At 50.6% G+C, this 22,056-nt stretch overlaps 1 protein-coding gene across 5 annotated transcripts in view; it reads right to left on the bottom strand.

Moving 5' to 3' along the window:
• Positions 1-21,667, bottom strand: part of LRRC20 (leucine rich repeat containing 20) — an 81,570-nt gene extending 59,903 nt beyond the window's left edge. For 4 of the 5 annotated variants that reach the window (XR_014828066.1, XR_014828064.1, XR_014828065.1 and 1 more), the window contains exons 1-2: positions 21,596-21,667; positions 15,034-15,178 (exon numbers count right to left, since the gene is read on the bottom strand). Coding sequence is in view for 2 of the 5 variants with exons in the window: in XM_001925274.6 (XP_001925309.2) it covers positions 15,034-15,115 (82 nt within the window). In the remaining 3 variants the exon portion in view is untranslated. Of the gene's footprint in view, positions 1-15,033; positions 15,179-20,543 lie in introns of all 5 variants that reach the window. The other variant, XM_005657404.4, reaches the window with a different exon arrangement.
• Between the last annotated feature and the right edge of the window lie 389 nt (positions 21,668-22,056).

Here is a 22,056-nt window from a genome sequence, read left to right on the forward strand (position 1 = left end):
TTCACAGCGGCACTGTTTACAACAGCCAGAAAGCAGAAAGAGCTCAAATGTGCATCAACTAAGGAATGGAAAAGCAAAACACTGGAGTTGGAGCATGACTTGGCCATAAAAAGGAACAAAGCACTGTTACAACATAGATGAACTTCAAAAACATTATGCTAAGTGATGGGAGTTTCCTTGTGACACAGTGGGTTAAGGATCTGGCATTGTTGCTGCTGGGGCTCTGGTTACAGCTGTGAAGCAGACTTGATCCCTGGCCCAGGAACTTCCACAGGCCTCGGGTGAGGCCAAAAGAAAAAAAAAAAAATGCTAAGTGAAAGAAGTCAGTCACAAGAGGCCACATACTAGATGGTTCCCTTTACACAAAATGTCTAGAGAAAGCAAATCCAGAGATACAAAAGGAGATCCATGGTTGCCAGGGGCTGGGGGAGATGGGAGAAATCAGGAATGACTGCTTACAGGGTTTATTTGTAGGCGATGAAAATATTCTAAAATCGATCATGGTATTCCTTATACAACCTTGTGAATATACTAAAATCAGAGAATGTTACACTTTAAAATAGTGAATTCTGTGGTTTGTGAATTATCCCTTAACTTGAAAAAAAAAAAATGAGGGCAAAAATGATCCAACCACCTAACAGAGTTGTTCTAAGCATGAAATAAAATGTCCACAAGAGGCAGAAACGAGGATGGCAGTAAACAGGAGATGCTGTGATGAGGATACAAAGACATTGTTTTGACATGAGAATTCATTACGAGAATGTGCTTCAGCTCTGCTGCTCCCAGAAGGAGGGAGAGGATCCCTGGAAGTCCCTTATTCCAATAACCTCGCAAGAAAGAGACAACCGTGTGTGTGTGTGTGTGTGTGAGAGAGAGAGAGAGAGAGAGAGAGAGAGAGAGAGAGGGAGGGAGAAAGAGAGGGAGGGAGGGAGAGGGGGAGGGAGAGAGAGAGAGAGAGAGAGAGAGAGAGAGAGAGCGGGATTGTAGAATCTGGGACATGCTAAGCCACTCCCTGCTTCTTCGTGACAATCCAGGCAACCACCTTTAAAAAACCTGTATTTGATTAAAATCCAAGTTAATCCTATGCAGCATACAACCAAGTGAGGCACAGTCACTGATTTGAGATATTAAATTATTAAATTCAATTGATGACTCATTGGTAACACATACAACACAGGGAATAGAAACAGCAACCACAATGATACTGACAGCATGTCCACCAACAGCTCTGAGGCAATCCCAGCCGGTCTGGGTGGAGGCCACATCCTGAGCCAGACCTTAGAGAGGCCTAGGCAGGCCCTGAGGTCTTCTAGAAGGACAGCAGCAGCCAACACTGCTGTTGACTGAGGATCATCTCGTTTAATCCTGACAACCTCCGAGGAATGGCATTATTTGCGGAAAAGAAAACTAAGGCCCAGAGAGGTTAAGAATGTGTTCAAAAGTCACACAGGAAGTAAAGATGACGTGGAGCTTGGCTTCCTCTCAAGGATGCTATCCTGTAGTGAGTCTGGAGAATCGGATTCTGATCTACTGCTGCCCTTAACTCACCAAGTGACTCTGGGCAGGTCACTCTTGGACCTTACTCTCCTCATGCATAAAATAGAGAATGAACTCAGCCCATCTTTCTCCAAGGGTGGAATGTGCAAATCTAGCAATGACAGGCCAGACTTCTCAAACTGTAATGTGCCCACGAGTCACCTGGAGATCTTATTAGGATGCAGGTTCTGATTCAGCAGGTTTGGGGTGGGGCCTAGGAATCTGCATTTTTAACAAGCTTTCCGGTTGATGCTGGTGCTACAGGTCCTTGGACCACACTGAGGACTTGGTGATCTCTATACAAATGACAGTCAGCCACGTGAGAAAGTCCCATTTCAGATTCTCAGTCCACAGTTGGTCATGACCCTTCAATTCTTTGGTTTGCCCCTCTTTAATGGGGGAGCAGATTCAAGCCCAACATGGATACCTAAGACTTTATAATGGTGTTCTGTTTTCATATTTATTTTTATGGCTATCAATTATTAATGAAAATTATGTTGCTTTTCCATTTACGGTAATGATATAAAGTTCTTTTTAAATTGTATCCAGGAGTTCCCAATGTGGCTCAGCAGGTTAAGAACCCAACACAGCGTCCGTGAGAATATTGGTTTGACCCCTGGCATCACTCAGAAAGTTAAAGGATCTGACATTGCCACAAGCTGTGGCTCAGATCCCGAGTTGCTGCGGCTGTGGCTGTGGCTGGCAGCTGCAGCTCTGATTCGACCCCTAGCCTGGGAACTTCCATATGCTGTGGGTGCGGCCATAAAAAAAAAAAGAAAAAAGAAAGAAATTGTATTTAAGCTAAATTTATTTAAAGGAAAATGTTAAGTAGCAATAATCACAGTGGATGATTTTATTATATGGCACTGAGCATGCTGGCCACCATTCTAAACATTTAGGGGCATTCCATAATTTTCACCCTCACAACTCTAGAAAGTAAGGACCTTTTTATTTTATTTTATTTTTTTAATGATTTTTATTTTTTCCATTATAGCTGGTTTACAGCGTGCTGTCAATTTTCTAGAGTACAGCAGAGAGAAAGGACCTTTTTAGAGATGAGAAAATTGTGACTCAGATCAGACTCAACTTGATCAGAGAGATGAAGTAACTTGCCCAAGTTCACACGGCTTACGAGTGGTCGAGCCAGACTTCGAATCAGGGCAGCCTGACTTCAGAGTTGATCATGATACTCCACCCATGACTGGGAGTACTCTCTGACATGGCAAAAACTGTGAACGTCACATGCACATGGCCAAAGGGAGGCAAACACCTGTTCCTTGCAGCAGGAACAGTGCCCTTTCACCTCCCATCCTCCCCAACGCCCCAGGGTCAAGCACAATGCCCATTCCACAGGAGGCGACAATGTATATCCTGGAGCACGTTTCCCTGGCCTGACTTGCTGGGCAGAGGAGGCCTGATGGTACTGTGCTATAGCCAAGGCCACTGGCCACAGGGCAGGAGCCAACATGGGGGGGGGGGGTGCATCTCCATGGGTGATGAGATGACTGACGACTCAGTTAGCCTGGAGCCCGCTTCTGCACAGGATGGAAGGCCAGAGGCCACACTGACAGCTGGGGAGACTGCCCTTCCCCAACAAAGCCCTGGGCACAACAGAGCTGCAGTCATTGACTGATAGGATTTTGTGTGTGTGTGTGTCTTTTTAGGGCTGCACCCTTGGCATATAGAAGTTCCCAGGCTAGGGGTCGAATCAGAGCTGCAGCTACTGGCCTGTACCACAGCCACAGCAACACGGGATCCAAGCCACGTCTGTGACCTACACCACAGCTCACGGCAACACCGGATCCTTAACCCACTGAGCGAGGCCAGGGATCAAACTTGCATCCTTATGGATACTAGTCAGGTTTGTTACCACTGAAAGCCATGACAGAAACTCCAACTGATTGGATTTTTACCACACCTTTTCTCCTCAGTTGCTCAGTCTTGAAAGAATAAAGAATCCTGCCCTGTAAGGAATGCTTTCTCAGAGCAGTAATTAGGCTTCCTGAGGTCCCAGGTGCACAAATGCACGGACCAAGGAAGCAGAAGCAAAGGCCTCCAAGTACCACCTTGGGTTCAGCATCTGACCCAGCCCAACACTGGGGCTGGGCCGCCAGCTGCACACCCCTCCACGTCCACCTGTCACTCCTCTACCTCTCTCATCGCCCAGATTTCGCTCACACCATGCCCACAGCCTAGAAGGCCCTTCCCTCCCCCCTCTGCCCCCACAGATCCTCCTGCCAGCCCAGCCCCACCTCCTCCAGGGAGGGTGCCCCAACCACCTCGCCTCCAACCCCAGGACACCTGCCTTAGTGCTTGTGCTGGACCACCTTGTCTGAACATGTAGATATCTGCAGATACTTGCCTCCAGGATCCAGGGGCAGTGAACTTGACTGGAAGGGCATATGTTCTGCTGACTCTCCCTTAAGCCTAGCACAGAGCTGGGCCAACACTTCTGAACTTAACTATACCCCTCACTGCTGGCAAGCTTTGGCTTTGGTTCCCCTTTATAAAATGAAGCTTCAAATGCCCTCTAGGGGAACGAAGCAAAGAATGAGCTAATATCTGTCTAGGGTTTGAGCTCATGGCAAGAACCTGAACAAAAATGTAACTATTCTAATATGGTTTTACTGTTACCTGAAAGGAACCAGCTTCACAATCCTGATCTCCACCTTGACACTGACCATGGCTGCTTCTCCACTGAGGGCTCCCTCTCCCTGGCCTCCACCCTCCCCTTCCCATCACCTGAACACCTCCCCCCATTCAAGAACCTGCAGGACTCCCCATGGCACACTGGATGAACCCACCTGCTGCAGCCCAGCAGTCTAGCCAAGGGATCTGGGGCCAACCTCCCTTTTCAGACATCCTGCTCCCATGCTCTGGCCGAGCCAGACTACTCACTGATCCCTGCAAATGCCCTTTATTTTCCCACCTCTGTATCTTTGCTAGTCCTGTTCCCATTAAGTAGCATGTCCTCCCTTATCCTCAAAATCCTTCTCACCTGACAATACCATGTTACAAGGTCTTGTTTAAATGCCACCTCTCCAGAAGCCTTTGTCCTCAATGATGCAACTGCTCCCGTCCTGAAGCTCCCATTGGGTGTCAGGGCGCCTAGCCTATGTGGCACACGTGAGAATGACTAATGTGTTTGTTTCACTCTTCCTGGCTGGGCAGAGAGCTCCTTGAAGGCAAGGGTTAGGTCCCACTGAGACAGGTGGCATGTTCCAGAAGGCCCAGGAGGCCAACAGACTCGAGTTCAAATTCCAGCACAAGATTCGCTGGCTTAAGAGTCCAGGCAGACCACTGCAGCTCGCCAAGCCTCACTCTCCCCTTCTTTTTTTTTTTTTTGTATGTTTTTGTTTTTGTTCTTTTATCTATTTATTTATTTATTCTTTTTTTTTATGGCATATGGAAGTTCCCAGGCTGGGGCCAAATCAGAGCTACAGTTGCCGGCCTACCCCACAGCCACAGCAACACAGGATCCAAGCCATGCCTACGACCTACACCACAGCTCGAAGCATCACTGGATCCTTAACCCACTGAGTGAGGCCAGGGATCAAACCTGCAACCTCAAGGTTCCTAGTCAGATTCGTTTCCACTGCGCCACAGTAGGAACTCCCCTCACTCTTCCTTTCTATGAGTGACATGAAAACACCATCCATCCAGAACCACTGAGATAATCAGATGCCATCATTCATATGACCTCCTGAGTATCCAGGACACTGTCCAAGGATACAGAATCCCTGGCCTGGCCTTGAGGAGCCTGCACTCTAGCATGGGAAGAAGAGAAGTAAACACAAAGGCAGGTAACGGCATCAACAGCAACCTGCGCTAGAATAGTCTGGGAGGGCTTCTTGGAGGAAGTAGCATTTATAGCTGAGATGTGAATAAACAGGAGGGGGGCATGCAAAGATCTGGGCAAAGTACCATCTGGCAGAAACACCAGCAAATGCCCGGCCCAATGAGACACCTATCAGAGCTCAGGAATCAGCTCCCTCCTCTTCCTCTCAGCTTCCCATCCTCTGCAGAGTGTTACACAGACAGACACAGCACAGCAAATGTGCATTTGCCAAAATGAACTTGACAGAGTCAGGAATCCCAGGGATAAATGGGAGCAGGATGAAAACACACGTCTTAGCAAAACACAGTCAACAAAGGCAGGGCAGATGGTTAAGCAGCTCTTAATTCAACCTCGTCTTTTGATGCTGGCGACATTTTGTGGCATCTGTCTCAGATTAAATAAGAATTTCCTAACGTCTAAAGGAAAGGCAGGGATCACTCATTTTAGCCTGTGTCACCACACCTGCAGCAGGGGGCTTGTCGGGGCTCCATCCCAGGGTGGCTGGTTTGCCAGGCCCATGTATCACATACTTGTCAGCCAGAGCCACGTTTGCATTTCTGGCTGTGTTTGATTTTAATAAACTCCTCAGCCTTGCTAAATCACCTCCCCCAGGCTAACACACTCGTACTTAAGCAGTGCAAGCTTTTGATGCCACAAAGTTACCTATTTGATTATCACTCAGAGGCAGAACATTTTCATTTTCCTACCAACATTCATTTTTCAAAGCTGCCTAATTATCCATGTGGTTTCAAAGACTATTTCTCTTCATCTTCAAAAATGTTTCTTCAACTGCCAGAGACCCAGGGCAGCCAGGAAGCCTGGCAGGAGCTATTTAACCACCTGCTTCTTGGGGTACCTGCTGGACTGTGCTGGTGGGAGGGTGAAGGATACACTGGGGCTGTCAGGGACCCCAGAATTCGGGCCCTCTGGGACAGAGGCACTTTTGTAGAAATTTCATTTCTACCTGGTTCCGCTCACACTTCCCACTGCGTGCTTCTTCAGGGGTGTCCCTTGGGGACCCCGACTCATCAGAATCCCCTTATTCACATAAACGTCCCAGGCTTCCCTTTTTCTGTTACATCAAGACCAGGTTTCAGGGTTCCCATTAGGGCTCAGTGGTTAACGAATCCAACTAGGGACCATGAAGTTGCAGGTTCGATCCCTGGCCTTGGGTTAAGGATCCAGCATTGCCATGAGCTGGGGTATACGTCGCAGATGAAGCTTGGATCCCGCATTGCTGTGGCTCTGGCGTAGTTCAGCGGCTACAGCTCCAATTAGACCTCTAGCCTGGGAACCTCCATATGCTGCAGGAACGGCCCTAGAAAAGTAAAAAAAAAAAAAAAAAAGACCAGGTTTCAAATTGTTCACCCCCACAACCAAGTGGCTGCCCAGCCCCGTCCACACTCTGACTTCCTTGCATCTTCCTCCCACCGACCTCACTTAGGACAAAGCCACACCAGCACAGGCCTGGCACAGGGAGGGGCCCTTTCCTGGTACCCTTTCCATGGTCTCATCTCCATCCTAAACCCAGGGGTGCTCCTCTGAAACCTGGCCCGATCACATCACTCCCTGCTCAGAGCCAGCTGCGGCCCCCACTGCTGCCCAGATCAGGAAGAGCAGAGGCAGCTCGTTGAACCTACTGAACTCAGATGCTGACTGTGACCTGGGTATTTGAAGGTACCTGTTCCTACAACCTGTGCACTCCACAGGCCAGCACACTCACATGGTCCCCAACCATCAACACGGTGTGTCCGGGGGCTGCTAGCTCACATGGGGGTGAGAACCTGGACTCGGTAGTCAGGGCACCTATGTGCAAATCCTCCCCTACCTTGGGGACATTGCTTAGCCTTTCTGTGCCCTTGGTTTTCTCTTCTGTGAAATGGGGACACTAACAGTAGCTAGCTACCTCCCAAGGCTGCGTCACCATTAAATCACAGGATCATTTGAGGGCTGAATGAGCCATGGGCAGGAAACAAGTGTGAGCTCATTGTAATTCTTCATGGCTCATCCTGACTCTCGGCAACCTTCACTTTTCACGCTACCTTTAGGACTGAACCCCCAGGGTAAGACAGAACATCACTGCAGAAACTACCTCAGGTGACACTCGAGGCCCTCTGGGATCCGAGCCAACCCTTACCTCCCCTCCGGCTTCAGCTGCCTTTGCCACCCCCTCCTCCCTGCCCCCAGTTGCAGCCTTGCTGTTCCCTTCTGTCTGCTCAGATCCCACACCTACACCCCAAAACCTGCTCTGTTCTTTAAGGTTCAGCTGGAAGGTCACCTCGTCCGTGCAAACTCCCTCACTATAGCACTGGCTCCTGGGCTCTGGGCCAGGAACTATGGGCCAAAGGCCCCGCCTAGGGCCAAGAAAGACAGTGGCCAGGCCTGTCCCTGGCTGCCCCCTGCCCCTTGGGACATGTGTGTGAGAATATGTGTGTGTCTGCCTCCCCCTCCTGACTGGGCACTCCTTGGGCATTGGCTCCTCCAGGGAAGGTGCACAGAGTACGTGCTCAATGTGTGCCTGATGACAAAGGGGCAGTGGACGTGTCTAGAGGGAAGGTGTTAGGCAGGGCCTCCGACACCACTTGAGGTCCTGACACCTCAGCACCCTTGCTCGAGAAAGGGGCTGCAAAATCCCGTTCCCGTGACGTCACCTGGGAATGCAGACACAGGATGTGGGCTGGCCTGGGTGTGGAAGCCCTTGTCAGGACCTGGGTGCTCACATCCAACCAAGATCCTGGTCTAGGCACCGGGCTCAGGCGCCTGTCACCAGGTTGGCCAGTGACAGGGCTCCATCTGCTGGTGAGTATGGGAGAAAGGTGGCCAAAGTGTGGGCGAGCCTGGGGGCCGGGGGCAGGAGGGGAAGGGGAAAGAGGGGAACACAGCCCTTCTCCCACTAGCCTGGGTCTCCCCACTTGGTTATCTCACACCTCCCAGCCTAGCCACTCACTTCCCTGGGGATGGATCAAGACCATGTTCATATTTATTCTCTCTCTCTCACACACAGATGCACATGCGCGCACACACACACACACACACACACCACTCAGTGCCCTGGGGATCGATCAAGTTCATGTTCGTATTTACTTTCTCTCTCTCTCTCTCTCTCTCTCTCACACACACACACACACACACACACACACACACACACACACACAGATGTCCAGAGTTCTGCCCAGACAACAACCCCCTGCCCAGTCCCCAGAGCCAGAACCCATCAGGAGAAGAAAGTTTCAGACTATAAATAGTAAGCCAGTGGTTCCCAAAAAACTCAAGGCAGGAAGAATCATACAGGGGTCATGTTAACGCACAGGTCACTATGTCCACCCACTACGATTCCACTCTGAAAGCTCTAGAGTGGGGTCCAGAGTCTTCATATAAGCAGAAACAGCTCACTAGGGCGGCCTGTACCTTCACTTTAGCATGGGAGGCATCTTAAATGACCAGGCACATATTAGCCTCTGATTTTTTTCCCTACTTTCAGCAGACAAGGTAGCTGACGGTGGTTTCAAATCTGTGTGAAAGGAAGGAGTTCCCGTCATGGCTCAGCAGTTAATGAATCTGACTAGAACCCATGAGGACGCAGGTTTGATCCCTGGCCTCATTCAGTGGGTTAAGGATCCAGCATTGCTGTGACATGTGATGTAGGTCAAAGATGTGGCTCAGATCCCGAGTTGCTGTGGCTGTGGCGTAGGCTGGTGGGTGTAGCTCCAATTCGATCCCTAGCCTGGGAACCTCCATATGCTGTGGGTGTGGCCTTAAAAAGCAAAAAGCAAAAAAAAAAAAAAAAAAAAAAAAAAAAACTGTATGAAAGGACAGGCAGCCTTTGTTGGTTGCTTAGGACTCCAAGTTTTCCTCTCAGGTCACTGTGGAGGCATGGGATCAATCCTCAGCCCAGCACAGTTGGTAAAGGATCTGGCAGTGCTGCAGCTATAGCTCGGATTCAATCCCTGGCCCAGGAACTTCCATATGCCAAGGGTGTGGCCTTAAAAAAAAGAATAAATTAGTATTCCCTTAAGTCAGATTTTTTAGTAGGAGGTAAAAGATTTATTGGATTTAGCTGGCAGCTGCAGCTCCAATTTGACCCCTAGCCTGGGAACTTCCACGTGCTACCACTACGGCCCTAAAACGACCAAAAAAAAAAAAAAAAAAAAAAAAGATTTATTGGATCTAAAGAAAAGTTTCACTATATTAAATAAGATTTTTTAAAGAAATACAGCTTTGGAGTTCCCGTTGTGGCTCAGTGGTTAACAAATCTGACTAGGTGGGGAAAAAAACGTAATTGTAATGTATACATGTAAGGATAACTTGATCCCCTTGCTGTACAGTGGGAAAATAAAAGAAAAATAAATAAGTTCCAAAAAGTAAGCATCAAATATAGATCAGCAGAAAACAAACCACCCTTAATCAAAGGAATTTCTGCAATCTTGTGGATATTATTCAACTAAAAATAGATTTCTTAGAAGAAAAAAGCAAAATATATAGAAACCACAATGAGTTATTTCAGTTTCCATCAGTGCTTAATGGTAGTGGCCATATTGCATTGTAACCTAATTTAATTTAATAAACATGTAGTTGTAAACTAAAAAAAAAAAAAATCCGACTAGGAACCATGAGGTTGTGGGTTCGATCCCTGGCCCCGCTCAGTGGGTTAAGGATCCGGTGTTGCCGTGAGCTGTGGTGTAGATCGCAGACGCAGCTCGGATGCCGTGTTGCTGTGGCTGTGGTGTAGGCTGGCAGCTACAGCTCCAATTAGACCCCTAGCCTGAGAACCTCCATATGCCATGGGTGTGGCCCTAAAAGGACAAAAAGAAAAAGGAAAAAGAAATACAGCCTTAAAAATTAAACTCAGTGGACGGGTTCAAGAGTAGATTGAACACACATGAAGAAGCAAATGGTGAAATGGAAGGCAGATCTGAGGAAATTTCTCAGAAGGTTGCATAGAAATAAAAGAGAAAGAAAACACACGGGAGCAATGAAGGCACAGAATGGAGGGACCAAAACAAATTCCAGGCAAAATAGACTCGAGGGAGGGGGGAGAGCAACACGCCAAGAGCTAATGACTCAGAATTTTCTTTTCTTTTTTTTTGTTTTTTGTTTTTTTTTGTTTTTTTTAGGGCCACTCCCACGGCGTATGGAAGTTCCCAGGCTAGGGGTCCAATCAGAGCTGTAGCCGCTGGTCTACGCCAGAGCCACAGCAACACAGGATCCGAGCCACATCTGCGACCTATACCACAGCCCATGGCAATGCCAGGATCCTCAACCCACTGAGCGAGGCCAGGGATCGAACCTGCAACCTCATGTTTCCTAGTCAGATTTGTTAACCACTGCGCTACAACGGGAACTCCTAATGACTCAGAATCTTCTTGAAGTGAGAAAGAGTATAGAAAGGATGAAAAGAGACATCAAACATCTGCCCCCAGCATTGAAGTCTGAGACAGAGCAGGGCCCAGAAATGATAGCTCCTCTCCCCCGCCCCCTGGCTCACCATGGTCTTTCCCTCTTCCCATTTTGCCAGTGCCTCGATCCCAGCCAGGCAAGCCCTCCCTTCCCTCCCTCTCCTAAGCCGTTCCAAATCCTGCTCTTCTGCAGTAACTGTCAGTTTGTAAAGCCATCCTCCCAAATCTGGAAGCCTCCCCCTTGGAGAGGAATGAGGTGCAGAGTGGCCTAGCCTACAGGTCCACTGGCTGCATGTGCTGTCACGTGAAGCCAGCAAGGTCAGACAGAGGCCACGCAGGGGTACAAGGACCCAGGGAAGTCCAGGTGGGCATGAGGCCTTTACAAAGAGGAAGAACTAACTTGGGAGACAAGGGGTGGATGGAGAGGGAAGCGTGGTTCAGGGGAGGGGAGTCTGAGTTCAGTGCTGAGTTTCTAACTCTTTGCAAGCTTATTTGAAAAATTTAGAAAGTTGGAGTTCCCATCGTGGCACTGTGGAAACGGATCTCACTAGGAACCATGAGGTTGCGGGTTCCATCCCTGGCCTCGCTCAGTGGGTTAAGGATCCGGCGTTGCCCTGGCTGTGGCATAGGCCAGAGGCCACAGCTTGGATTGGACTCCTAGCCTGGGAACCTCCATATGCCGCAGGTGCGGCCCTAAAAAGACGAAAAGACGAAAAAAAAAAGGAAAAGAAAAATTTAGAAGATGCTGCTGAGGAGTGAGGGGCTGAAGGAAAGTGGCCTCCACTCAAACCAAGGGACACACCAGGAACCAGGTAGAAAGGAGCTCACCTTTTAGGGGTCAAGAGGCCTGGAGTGAGGCAACAAGGGCTAGGAACCAAAGCTCAGGCTGCAGGAGGAGCAATCTTGGTTCCAGAGAGAACCCACAAATGCCTGAGGGGGCGCAAGTGAGGGTGACCATGGTAACCTACCTGAGTGAGGTGAGGGTGGCCGGTAAGGGGGCTCTCCCCAGCCCAGTCTCTACAGGGAGTTCCCGCTATGCAGCCAAATGTCTGGGGCTTTAGAGCAGCCATCCCATGAGGCCTGTACCCCTAGTCTGTGCCCAGAGAGACAAGGTGGGGAACTCAGCAGAAGGAAAGCCCATTCCACACCCAGGGGCAGGGCTGAGACCTGAACTTGCTTCTTACTCTACTGTGCTGTTGGGAAGTGGGTTTTACTTTCACTCTCTAGAGTGGCAGGTGGTCCTTTCCCTAAAACCTATTTTTCTCTCTGTTTAAGAATAATAGAAGTTCCCGGCATGGCACAGTGGAAACGAATCCAATTAGGAACCGTGAGATTGCGGGTTCGATCCCCAGCCTTGCTCAGTGGGTTAAGGATCCGGTGTTGCCATGAGCTGTGGTATAGGTCACAGATGTGGCTCAGATCTGGCATTGCTGTGGCTCTGGCGTAGGCCAGCAACTGTAGCTCCAATTAGACCCCTAGCCTGGGAACCTCCATGTGCTGTGGGTGCAGCCCTACAAAAGAAAAGAAAAAAAAAAAAGAAGAAGAAGACTATGTTCATCATTGAACATTTGGGAATTTCAGAGTAGTATTTTCTTTCTTCTTTTTCTTTTTCTTTTTTTTTTTTAAGGCCACATCCTTGGCATATGGAAGTTTCCAGGCTAGGGGTCGAATCGGAGTTGCAACTGCCAGCCTACACACAACCATGGCAACACCAGATCCAAGCCAAATCTGCGACCCAGGCCACACCTTAACCCACTGAGTGAGGCCAGGGATTGAACCTGCATCCACACAGACACTATGTCGAGTTCTTAACCCACCAAGCCACAACGGGAACTCCAGTATTTTCTAACATCCATCTTCGTCCTAGTGCTTTCCAATTTTTATCTATGTATATATACATGCTTAACATAATTGGCATCTTGCTGTCTATACAGCTTGGGATCCTTGTTCTTTTCCAGTTCACATTATACATGAGAATTCGCTAATCTTCATTTGAGCACATAATGAAATTTACATGCCGTGGTTAATACCTACATAAATTGCATTATGTAGCTGTAACAAAAGCTATTTAAGCCATGTTCCGGTGCTAGTTTTTTAGGCTGCTTTAGATTGTTTGCTATTTTATGTGAGAGCCGTATTGGGTTACTTCACCTATCTTTCAAGACCCATGCCAATTCCCACCTCCTCCAGAAAGGCTCCCGGATTCCTTCAACCCCCAGCAACATCTCCCACCTCTGAATTATGACCACCTGTGATCCCTCTGACACAGCTCAGCACGGAGCCTGTGTGTCACTCATTGCACGCACAGTCCCAGGTCCAGAACCCCATTGCATTTATCCCTGGGAGTCCCCTAGCACTTTGCTCACAGCAGGCGCTCAATACGTGCTTAATGCCCAGCCCCCTCAAACTGCACAAACCTGATGAGCTCCACTTGCCAGAGAGTCAGGACTACAGGCACCCACAGTGGCCCGTTCTGTCATCCTGCTTTTTCGCTGGAGAGTGAGGAGGTAAAAAGGGCCCCTCTCACTCAGCCCTGACTTTACAGAGCCACCCAGCCACCTCCACGTGAAGGTCTCCAGCTTTCACCAAGACCGCCAAGACCAAAGTATTAACTCCTCTCCCAAGTTGGCAAACTGGCAAATCTCAAATCCCAAATTGGCAAATCTCACAAGCCTAGCGATCCACAACCATCTGTCCCACCCCCACCCCAGGACACCGTGGTGGGGAGAGGGCCCAGACACTGGTGACAGCCAGTCAGGGTTCCAATCTCAGGCCAGGCAGGGCGGCCAGAGGCCTGACTTGGGTTTTGCAGTGGGCATGTCCTGAGCAGGGAGAGGAGCTGGTGGCAGGGTGCCCTACCTTACATACCCTGAGCACTTCCCCCCAGGCAGGGCGTCCACTCCTCAGCTCACAGAAATCACCCCCCTCCCTGGCCCACGGTGGTAACTGAAAGTGCAATCTCTGATCCCCAGACCTTGAGGTCTAGACTCAACACGCACAGCCCTCCAAGCTCTCTGGCGCTTTCTCTCTTCACCTCCCCAGTGTCCCTGCCGCCACTCTGCAGCAACCCCACTCGGGTGCAGCCCTCCCTGTGCCTGGGCCATCGGCCTCCTCACTGCTGTCCCCTGAAATCCTCCCTCAAACAGCACTTCCTCCACGAGGTCAGAATCCTGCTCTCCTTCCTCTGCAGCCCCTCCACCGGGCCCCCTTCTCGCGTCTGGAGGAAAATGAGGTGCAGTCTCTATCCCGGTGACATTTTAAGGTAAGGGTAGGTTATTCACTGCAGAGATCTGTCAATTTGTGATTTGCGCTGAACTCCCCATCCCAAGGCAATGTGAAGACACCGAGCCAGGAGGCTGGCTGACACCTGGAGTAGGTAGTAGGTGTGTCTGTGGTGGGGGAAGGGAAGGGACTTAGGCCCCACTCCAGCCCTTGAAGATGAGAAAAAATTAAAAATCATGGCTGGGGAGTTCCCACCGTGGTGCAGTGGGTTAATGATCTGGTTTGTCTCTGTGGAGATGCTGGTTTGATCCCCAGCCCAGCACAATGGGTTATGGGTTTGGCATTGTGGCAGCTGTGGCATAGGTTGCAGCTCCAGCTTAGATTTGATCCCAGGCCTGGGAATTCCCATATGTCACAGGTGCAGCCAAAAGAGAAAAAAAAAAATCATAGCTGCTGGAGTTCCTACGTAACTAAAATGCTATGACCAATTCAACAATACATGACACAATTCAATTAAAACTGTGGTGTGAAAAGGGACCTCCTGGCTTGATAATCTGAAAAAAAGGCCCATTTTGCCTTCGATCCTCCTCATTTGAAGACCGTGGCTAGTCATGCCTGGTGGGTACCATCCATTATGGGGAGGTTGTGAAGCTTCACTAAGGCCACACTTGTGAGGCACCTGCACAGGGCCTGGTTCAAGGGGCTACTCGGCAGGGCCAGCTATTGTCCTCTGGTCCAAGGGTACATTCACACACTTGGAGTCATGTGCAGACTGAGGGCAGGGAGATGGGCTCCGAGTGGATGGAACTCTTCCCTCAGTGTTTTTCAAACTTCTATGACCATGACCCATGGTAAGAGATGCGTCTTACGCTGGAATTCCATATACACAATCTAAACAGAACTGCAGGAAAAATCCATGGAACACTGCTCCTCCTGCCAAGGGTACATGCTGACACTGTCTCCTTAACCTTCTCTTTCTATCTCAACTCTAACCTAAGCCCACCAACCACCTGCAGCTTGAAGAGCCATGCACTCACTCACCCAGGGTGTCGGAACCACTCTCCACCGTCTCATTGACCTTCCTCGCAACTCTGGCCACGGCCTCACCCATCTTCCTCAGCATGCAGACGCAGGTGTCCTGATGCCAGCCACCGGGCTGGTCTGCTGCTTATAAGGGGACCTGTGCCTGGGGAAGACACAGGGCTGTGAAGCACCTGCCCACCAGCTGGGGACCCACCTCCTGAATCCACCTTCCCCGGGAGGCTGGCCCACAGGGAGGGCCCCAGGCCACTCACCTCCTCTTGAGTATCCTAGAGCCCGGGCTACAATCAGCTCAGCCTCTGCCCATCAGAAGGGGGGATAGCCCTGCCCTGCTGGCTTCCTGGGAGGATCAACACGTGCGACCTCGCCAGGGCCTGAGCCAGTGGCCAGCAGGATGTGAGGATGCAGGTGTGCACTGGCCTGTGACTCACTTAACAGGTGGAGCAGTGGGAGGAGAGGAGGGGGGGCATGCAGCCAAGTGCAAGGGAGAGACACCTGGCCCTCCATCCCATAGCCCTGTACACAGGACAGGTCCTTCAGCTCTTGATTCATCTTACCTCTGCCAGGATCCTCCCACCGGAAGTGGGGACACAAAGGTGAATGAGAAGGAGCCCTGTTGGGTCAGAGCTCACAGTCTCACAGGGAGATGGTCTCTAAGAATTCCCTTCCCTTGCAGAAATATGGAGGGAAGATTACAGTTTTAGCCAACGAGCTGTTTATCAGCCTGATGCTGAGTTTACCAGCAAGAGCCCAAGGGAAAAGGTATGGGGGGGGGTAGGGAAATGACAGAAGGGAGACTGGATCACTGGGGAGAAAAGTCTTAAAAAAGGGTGAGGATGGAAGTTCCTGTGGTGGTGCAGAGGAAACAAATTCATCTAGGAACCATGAGGTTGTGGGTTTGATCTCTGGCCTCGCTCAGTGGGTTAAGGATCCAGCGTTGCCATGAGCTGTGGTGTAGGTCGCAGATGCAGCTCAGATCTGGCATTGCTGTAGCTGTGGTGTAGGCTGGCAGCCGCAGCTCCAATTCGACCCCTAGCCTGGGAATCTCCATATGCCGTGGGTGCGGCCCTAAAAAGACAAAAGACAACAGAAAAGAAAAAAAAAAAAAGAAAGAAAGAAAAAAAAAGAAGGGTGAGGACACCATCAAAATGATTAGGTGCTGAAGACCTAAAGGACTCTGGAAATGTCACCAACTCCTTTTTATTACAGAGAAGGAAGGCAGAGAGAGGGACTAAATGGCCTGGCCAAGGTCAAAGTAAATGGCAATAATCCAGCCCAGTTCCATACCCAGTGCTCACTTCTTTACAGAAGTCACCTACAGCCCCTGGCAGCAGTGCCCCATGGAGAGAATGAACTTGAGACCAAGGTCAGTGCCCTTTTTTGCTCCTGGATCCCAATCCCAGCATCACAGATAGCTCAAGGCATTCAAATGAACATATCAGAGGGTCAAAGGCAGAAGAATATAAAGGGCAGAGAAAAGGGGGTGACAGTAGTATTCACGGCTGTAAACAGATACCAAAAAAAGTTCCCATGTGCTCAAGTGGACAGATTGGCACAGCCAAGCCCACCCAGATGCTTAGGGAGAGTCAGTGATGACTTCAGTGTGTGTGTGTGTGAGTGCCAATTGCCGAGGAGGAAGACAGGCCTGGTGCCCACTCCTGCCACTTATTAGCTGAGAAGCCTTTGGCAAGATTCCTAACTACTCTGAGCCCCAGTTTCTTTATCTGAGTAGATCTAGTAAGACCTACCTCACTGGGTTCATATGAGGATTGAAAAAACATATACACCTTTCTAGCCTAGGGCCCAAGACTCATAAGTTACTTAATAAATGCTAGCTGCAATGATGAAACAGTACACGTGCAGACATGACAGGAGCATCTAATCCCAGCTACATACCCATATGACTCTGAACAAACAAGTCATAGGAACACATCTTTAAGGAATGAGTAGAAATTCCATCTCTCCACCTCCAGGAAGTCTTCCTAGATTGCCCCAGCCCTCAGTATTCTCTCCTCCTTGAGCTTCAGTAGCACTTAATGCCTTAGCACAAGCCACCTGGGTTATTTACAAGCTTTTAAAAATATACATACTTGTCTCCCCAATTATCCTAAGGGCAGCTGAGGGCAGGGAGCAGATTTATACTGTGTTTCCCCCTGCCCCCTTGCACTTTATTTTTAACTATTTTATTTTATTTTGGGGGCACACCCGCGGCATGTGGAAGTTCCCAGGCCAGGAGTTGAACCTGCAACAGCAGCGACCCAAGCTGCTGCAGTGACAACGCCAGATCCTTAACCTACCACACCACAAGGGAACTTCCTTCCCCCGGCACTTTACACCATACACTGAAAATAGATGCTCAGTTAGTACCTCTCATTGACGATAATCAATGGCCATTATTTGGGTTTCAAATCTAAATATAAGTCATCAATTGACTCTTACAACAAATCTAAGGCACGGTGTAAATGAGAAGGGTCATAAGTTCAAATTCCTAACAATGCCAGGTAGGCGATGTGCATAAGGTAGGCCAGGGTAGCACATTAGGGAATAGTGAGGACTATGGCAAACTAGATCTAACACCTTCATCATGCTACCTTTAAAACCATCCCCCTAAGCCTGAGTCACAGCAATGTTGCTGGACTCTTGGTGATTCAGTGTGATGCCTTTATAAATGAGAACACTGAGGACACAAGAAGAGAGGTAAATCAGCTGGACAGAAAGACAAAATCTAGGTCTCCTAATTCCCAGCCTAGAATTCTTCCTACATACCATCTCCCTCCTTTTCCCATTCAGCATCAAAAGCCACAAACATGTACTGAGCATAAGGTATAGGGTGTAACAATGAAGTGAGAGGAAGGAAATACAGGAAATAGCTCTGACTTACTATTCTGATGAGGAAGACCTTTCTAAGGAACATCACTGAGGCAATCCGAGCCTCATAACAGAATGGAAAGAGAAGATAAATCTCCAAGCTGCCCAGGGTCTGTGCTAACCCTGGTGGGATTGTCTAGGCTGACTGCTTTCTTTTTCAGTTGTTTTTTCTTTTGTCTTTTTAGGGCCGCACCTGCAGCACACAGAAGCGCCTAGGCTAAGGGCAGAATCAGAGCTGCAGCTGCGGGCCTATGCCACAGCAACATGAGACTGAGCCACGTCTGCGACCTACACCACAGCTCACGGTGGCCAGATCCTTAACCACTGAGCGAGTCCAGGGATCAAACCCACATCCTCATGGATACTAGTCAGGTACTTAAACCACCAAGCCACGAGGGGAACTCCTAGGCTGACTACTTTCAATCAGGCATTGTGCTTGCAATTCTACTAGCTGCCACCAGGTGGGAGAAGTGGTGCCTTAGGCCATAGAGCCCTTTGATGAAAACCAACCAGATTAAAGACCTTACCCCTGGTGACAAGCTCAGACACCCTACAGTGTGGCTCAGAGACTGGACATCGAAGCAGGAATAGGAACAGCCCTAAAGTATGGGTGTCAGAGAAAGTCACTAGGAAAAGGGGCCCCTTACATTCCAGAGGATGCTCTGGGTACAGCACAGATGTGTTCTAGACTCCAGAGGTTCCTACTGCCTAAAATCACCACCCCCACTAATGGGTGAGGAAACCACCCTCCCTTCACCCAAAACTACCCATCCCCCCAGGGAGAATTCCTTCTAAAGTCCAGCTGACAGTCCCTCTCCCAGGCCACATGACCAAGGCCTGTCACTCTTTGGCACCAGCAGGGCTATGGGAAAAGAGGGTGGCTGGGCCACATGTGGTATAAAGCCCAAGATGGGGTAAGAGGGCCCCAGCGCTGAAGGAAGAACAAACTTGAGATGACAAGAATCTGGAGTGGGTCCCCATAAGGGCTCCTACAAGGTTGTCCAAATTCCCTGACTGGTCCTTTCTGCCCCAACCCAACACTGGACCTCTTTGACCTAAAAACAGCAAGAATATATCATGGAGTTCCCGTCGTGGCGCAGTGGTTAACGAATCCGACTAGGAACCATGAGGTTGCAGGTTTGGTCCCTGCCCTTGCTCAGTGGGTTAACGATCCAGCGTTGCCGTGAGCTGTGGTGTAGGTTGCAGACGCGGCTCAGATCCCGAGTTGCTGTGGCTCTGGCGTAGGCTGGCGGCTACAGCTCTGATTTGACCCCTAGCCTGGGAACCTCCATATGCCGCGGGAGCGGCCCAAAGAAATAGCAAAAAGCCAAAAAAAAAAAAAAAAAAGAATATATCTAGCATGTAACAGGAGTCCAGAAAGAAGGGGGTGGGAGTGAGGCATAAAGAAAGTTGTTCTTCCTCTGTTTTGAACTGTTTTGAAGAAAATCAGAGAATTGCCTGAGTCACATAAAAGTGATGGAGAGAGGTATAGACCCACTTCCTCAATGAGTGCAAAGCCCCCTAGGCAGGGCCACCTGAGGATGCGAGGGGCCCTGTCTATGCAAACAATTTGAGTCAACAAAAATCAGTGTGTCAGCACCATTCTGGCTGCCCAGTGTCATGCAGTTCCATGAAAGAAAGATCATGCCAGCCAGTGACAGCCATCAGTATACAAGGAAGCCCTCAGGGAACCAGACCCCAACCACAGGGCCCCAACTTCATAGGCCCAAGTTCTTGGCTCCTTAAGGCATCTGGTCAACCCCACAGGCAGAAGTAGTGAGAGCAGATCAGAGAGGGTCCTAAAGAGAAACAAGAACTGCCAGCCCACATTGGTCTGTTCTGGGGTTGGGGTCCCAGACATTGGAGGGCAGCCTTAGAAAATTTCAAGGAAAGTGCTCCAAATCCTGGAGACCCTTCAGCATAGGGTCCAAACTCGCACTCACACAGCTGCTGTCCCAGGAAGACATCCCTCTCCACAAAGTCCCAGCTCCTCTTTCCTCAGAGTGTGCACCACTGTTCTAAGGAATGTCTAAATCCAGCAAACATGTTCTATAAGGCCCACACTGAGGGAGTATAGGTACATAGACAGGGGATGAGCCAGAATGAGCTTTCCATCAGGTAAGAGAGACTAAGTGACAAGAAAGCAGAATAAGCCAGAAGCCACAACACCAGGCCTTAGGAGCATGTGTGCCCTCTGCCATGAAGGCACATGCTATGGCTGGGAAGAGGAGACAGAGCCAGGGGCTAAGCAGAGGCACCCAAAATGATGAGAGAAAGAGGGAGACAGACAGCCAGTCTGCCCCCAGATTAGTGGGGAAAGGCTGGAGGCCATCCTATCAATCTATTCTGTTTCTCTGCAAGGAACTAGGAAAGTCTTTTGAGGAGAGCAGCCTAATCCAACCAGTTTTCCCACACTAAGGCATTACTAATATGTGATTAAACCGGTACAGATGGTAAGTTAGGATCTAAAAGATGAAATGCCAGCAAAGAAGTTGCCCTGCTCTGTGAGAGCTGGTAATTCGGCCCTCCTGCATCTATAATCTGGTTTCACCTGGATACAAGGTTTGGGAAGGGTTGGTTTTTGCTTAAATACTGACTGCAGCCTCTGCTAGGGTTCCCACCCTCTTCAGTGAGAACTCTACCTTATCTGAAGCCCGGAGATCCGTGCAAAAGAGCTGCTGCGACACCACGCCTGCACCAGCTGCCCCTATATTTAGTTACTGGCGTGGTCACTTGGGAACTTTAGAGCCTGGTAGCCGCTCTGAAGGGCAACTCGAGCCTCTTGAGCCATGTGTGCAAGCTCCCCCTCACCAATGGCTCCAGCGGGGTTCTCTGGACCATGGCAAGGGACGGAGCTGCTGGGGAAGTGAGAAGCAGTCTTCTGGATCGGACCCAAGCAGCCCCGAAGGCCCACTCGAGGCCAGGCAGAGTTGACCCAATTTTCCTCCCAAAGAAAAGAAGCCCGCTGGGGCGTGAGCGGGACGGGCTGGCGTCTTGTTTTTGAGCCATGGGGTTCTCAGAGCCCCGCGCATGGCTCTCTACGAGCATCTAAGCATCCTCCGGCTGCGCCTCCCAGGATTGAGGGCGGTGGCCACTCCGGGGTCCCCACGCCTCGCGCTGGGGGCCTGCCTCACCGTCTTCCCCACCCCCCTGGTTCCCGCAGCCAATGGCTCCTCGTTGCCGGCCCTCCGCTCGCCGGGCAGGCGGGGACTGGGGAGAATAAAGCAGGCAGAGGGGGGAACGCTGGTGATCGCGGAGGCCCAGAGGCACGCCCTGGGACAGGCGTATGCAGCCCCCCAGAGAGAAAGCAAACCCCGAAAATGTGGCTTCAGGGACGAAATTTACGAGAGCCTCTCCCAACCGGGGCGCCTCCCGCGGGGAACGGAGATCCTCTCGCCTCCCCAGGCTCCCTATTCCCCGGTACCGCTGCGCCCGCTCCCCGAGCCAGCCGGGGTCTAGCTGCAGTCGGCAAGCCAGAGCGGTCGCGGCGCCGGGCCCCTGGGCACCGAAGAAACCTCAGCTGGTGCACCGCTTCTCCTTCCACCCGGTGACTTGGGGGAGGGGAGGGCACGCTGCAGAATTGGGGACACTTCTCTCTCTCCCCCAGCCCCTTGGGCGCTTAGCCTCAGACTCCGTTTACTTTGCGGGGCACGAAGGTGGGGCCCAGTTCCTGGCTGCTCTCTGCTCCACTTACGGCGACAATGCCTCCTAGCGCCCTGCGCAGCGCAGTCACGCTCCCTCGGCCGCCGGCGGCGCCCCATGCAACAGCAGCTCGCGGGAGCCGGCCGGGAGGGGCGCGAAGGGCTGCGGGTTCTGAGCGCGCTGCTGCGGGGCCAGTCGCTGGGCTAGGAACGGCGCGGGGGCGGGAGCATGCCGCCGAGTGCAGCCAATCAGCGCGCGGGTCCCCACGCCGCTCCCGGGAAAGGCGCGCCCGGAAAAGCTGCCCGCGCGCTCTCGTCCGCAGGGTGGATCCGCTTTGTATTCGACTTCTGGAGGGAAAAAGCTTAGCGGGGCGGGAGTGTAGACGGGAATGTGCAACAGATCCAGGATCAATAGGATTGAGCCTCCAGGTTTGTTTTTCTCAAGGTAGGGGAGTTGAATTAGCCAGATCAGGGGGACTTTGGGAAGCGTGAAGGTGGGGACTAGAGAGCTTTT

This window comes from Sus scrofa, chromosome 14, assembly GCF_054392235.1.
Source record: "Sus scrofa isolate SSC_HxYL_T2T_F1_AM1 chromosome 14, Sscrofa_HxYL_maternal_Yorkshire_Landrace_v2.0, whole genome shotgun sequence".
Lineage (NCBI taxonomy): Eukaryota > Metazoa > Chordata > Mammalia > Artiodactyla > Suidae > Sus > Sus scrofa.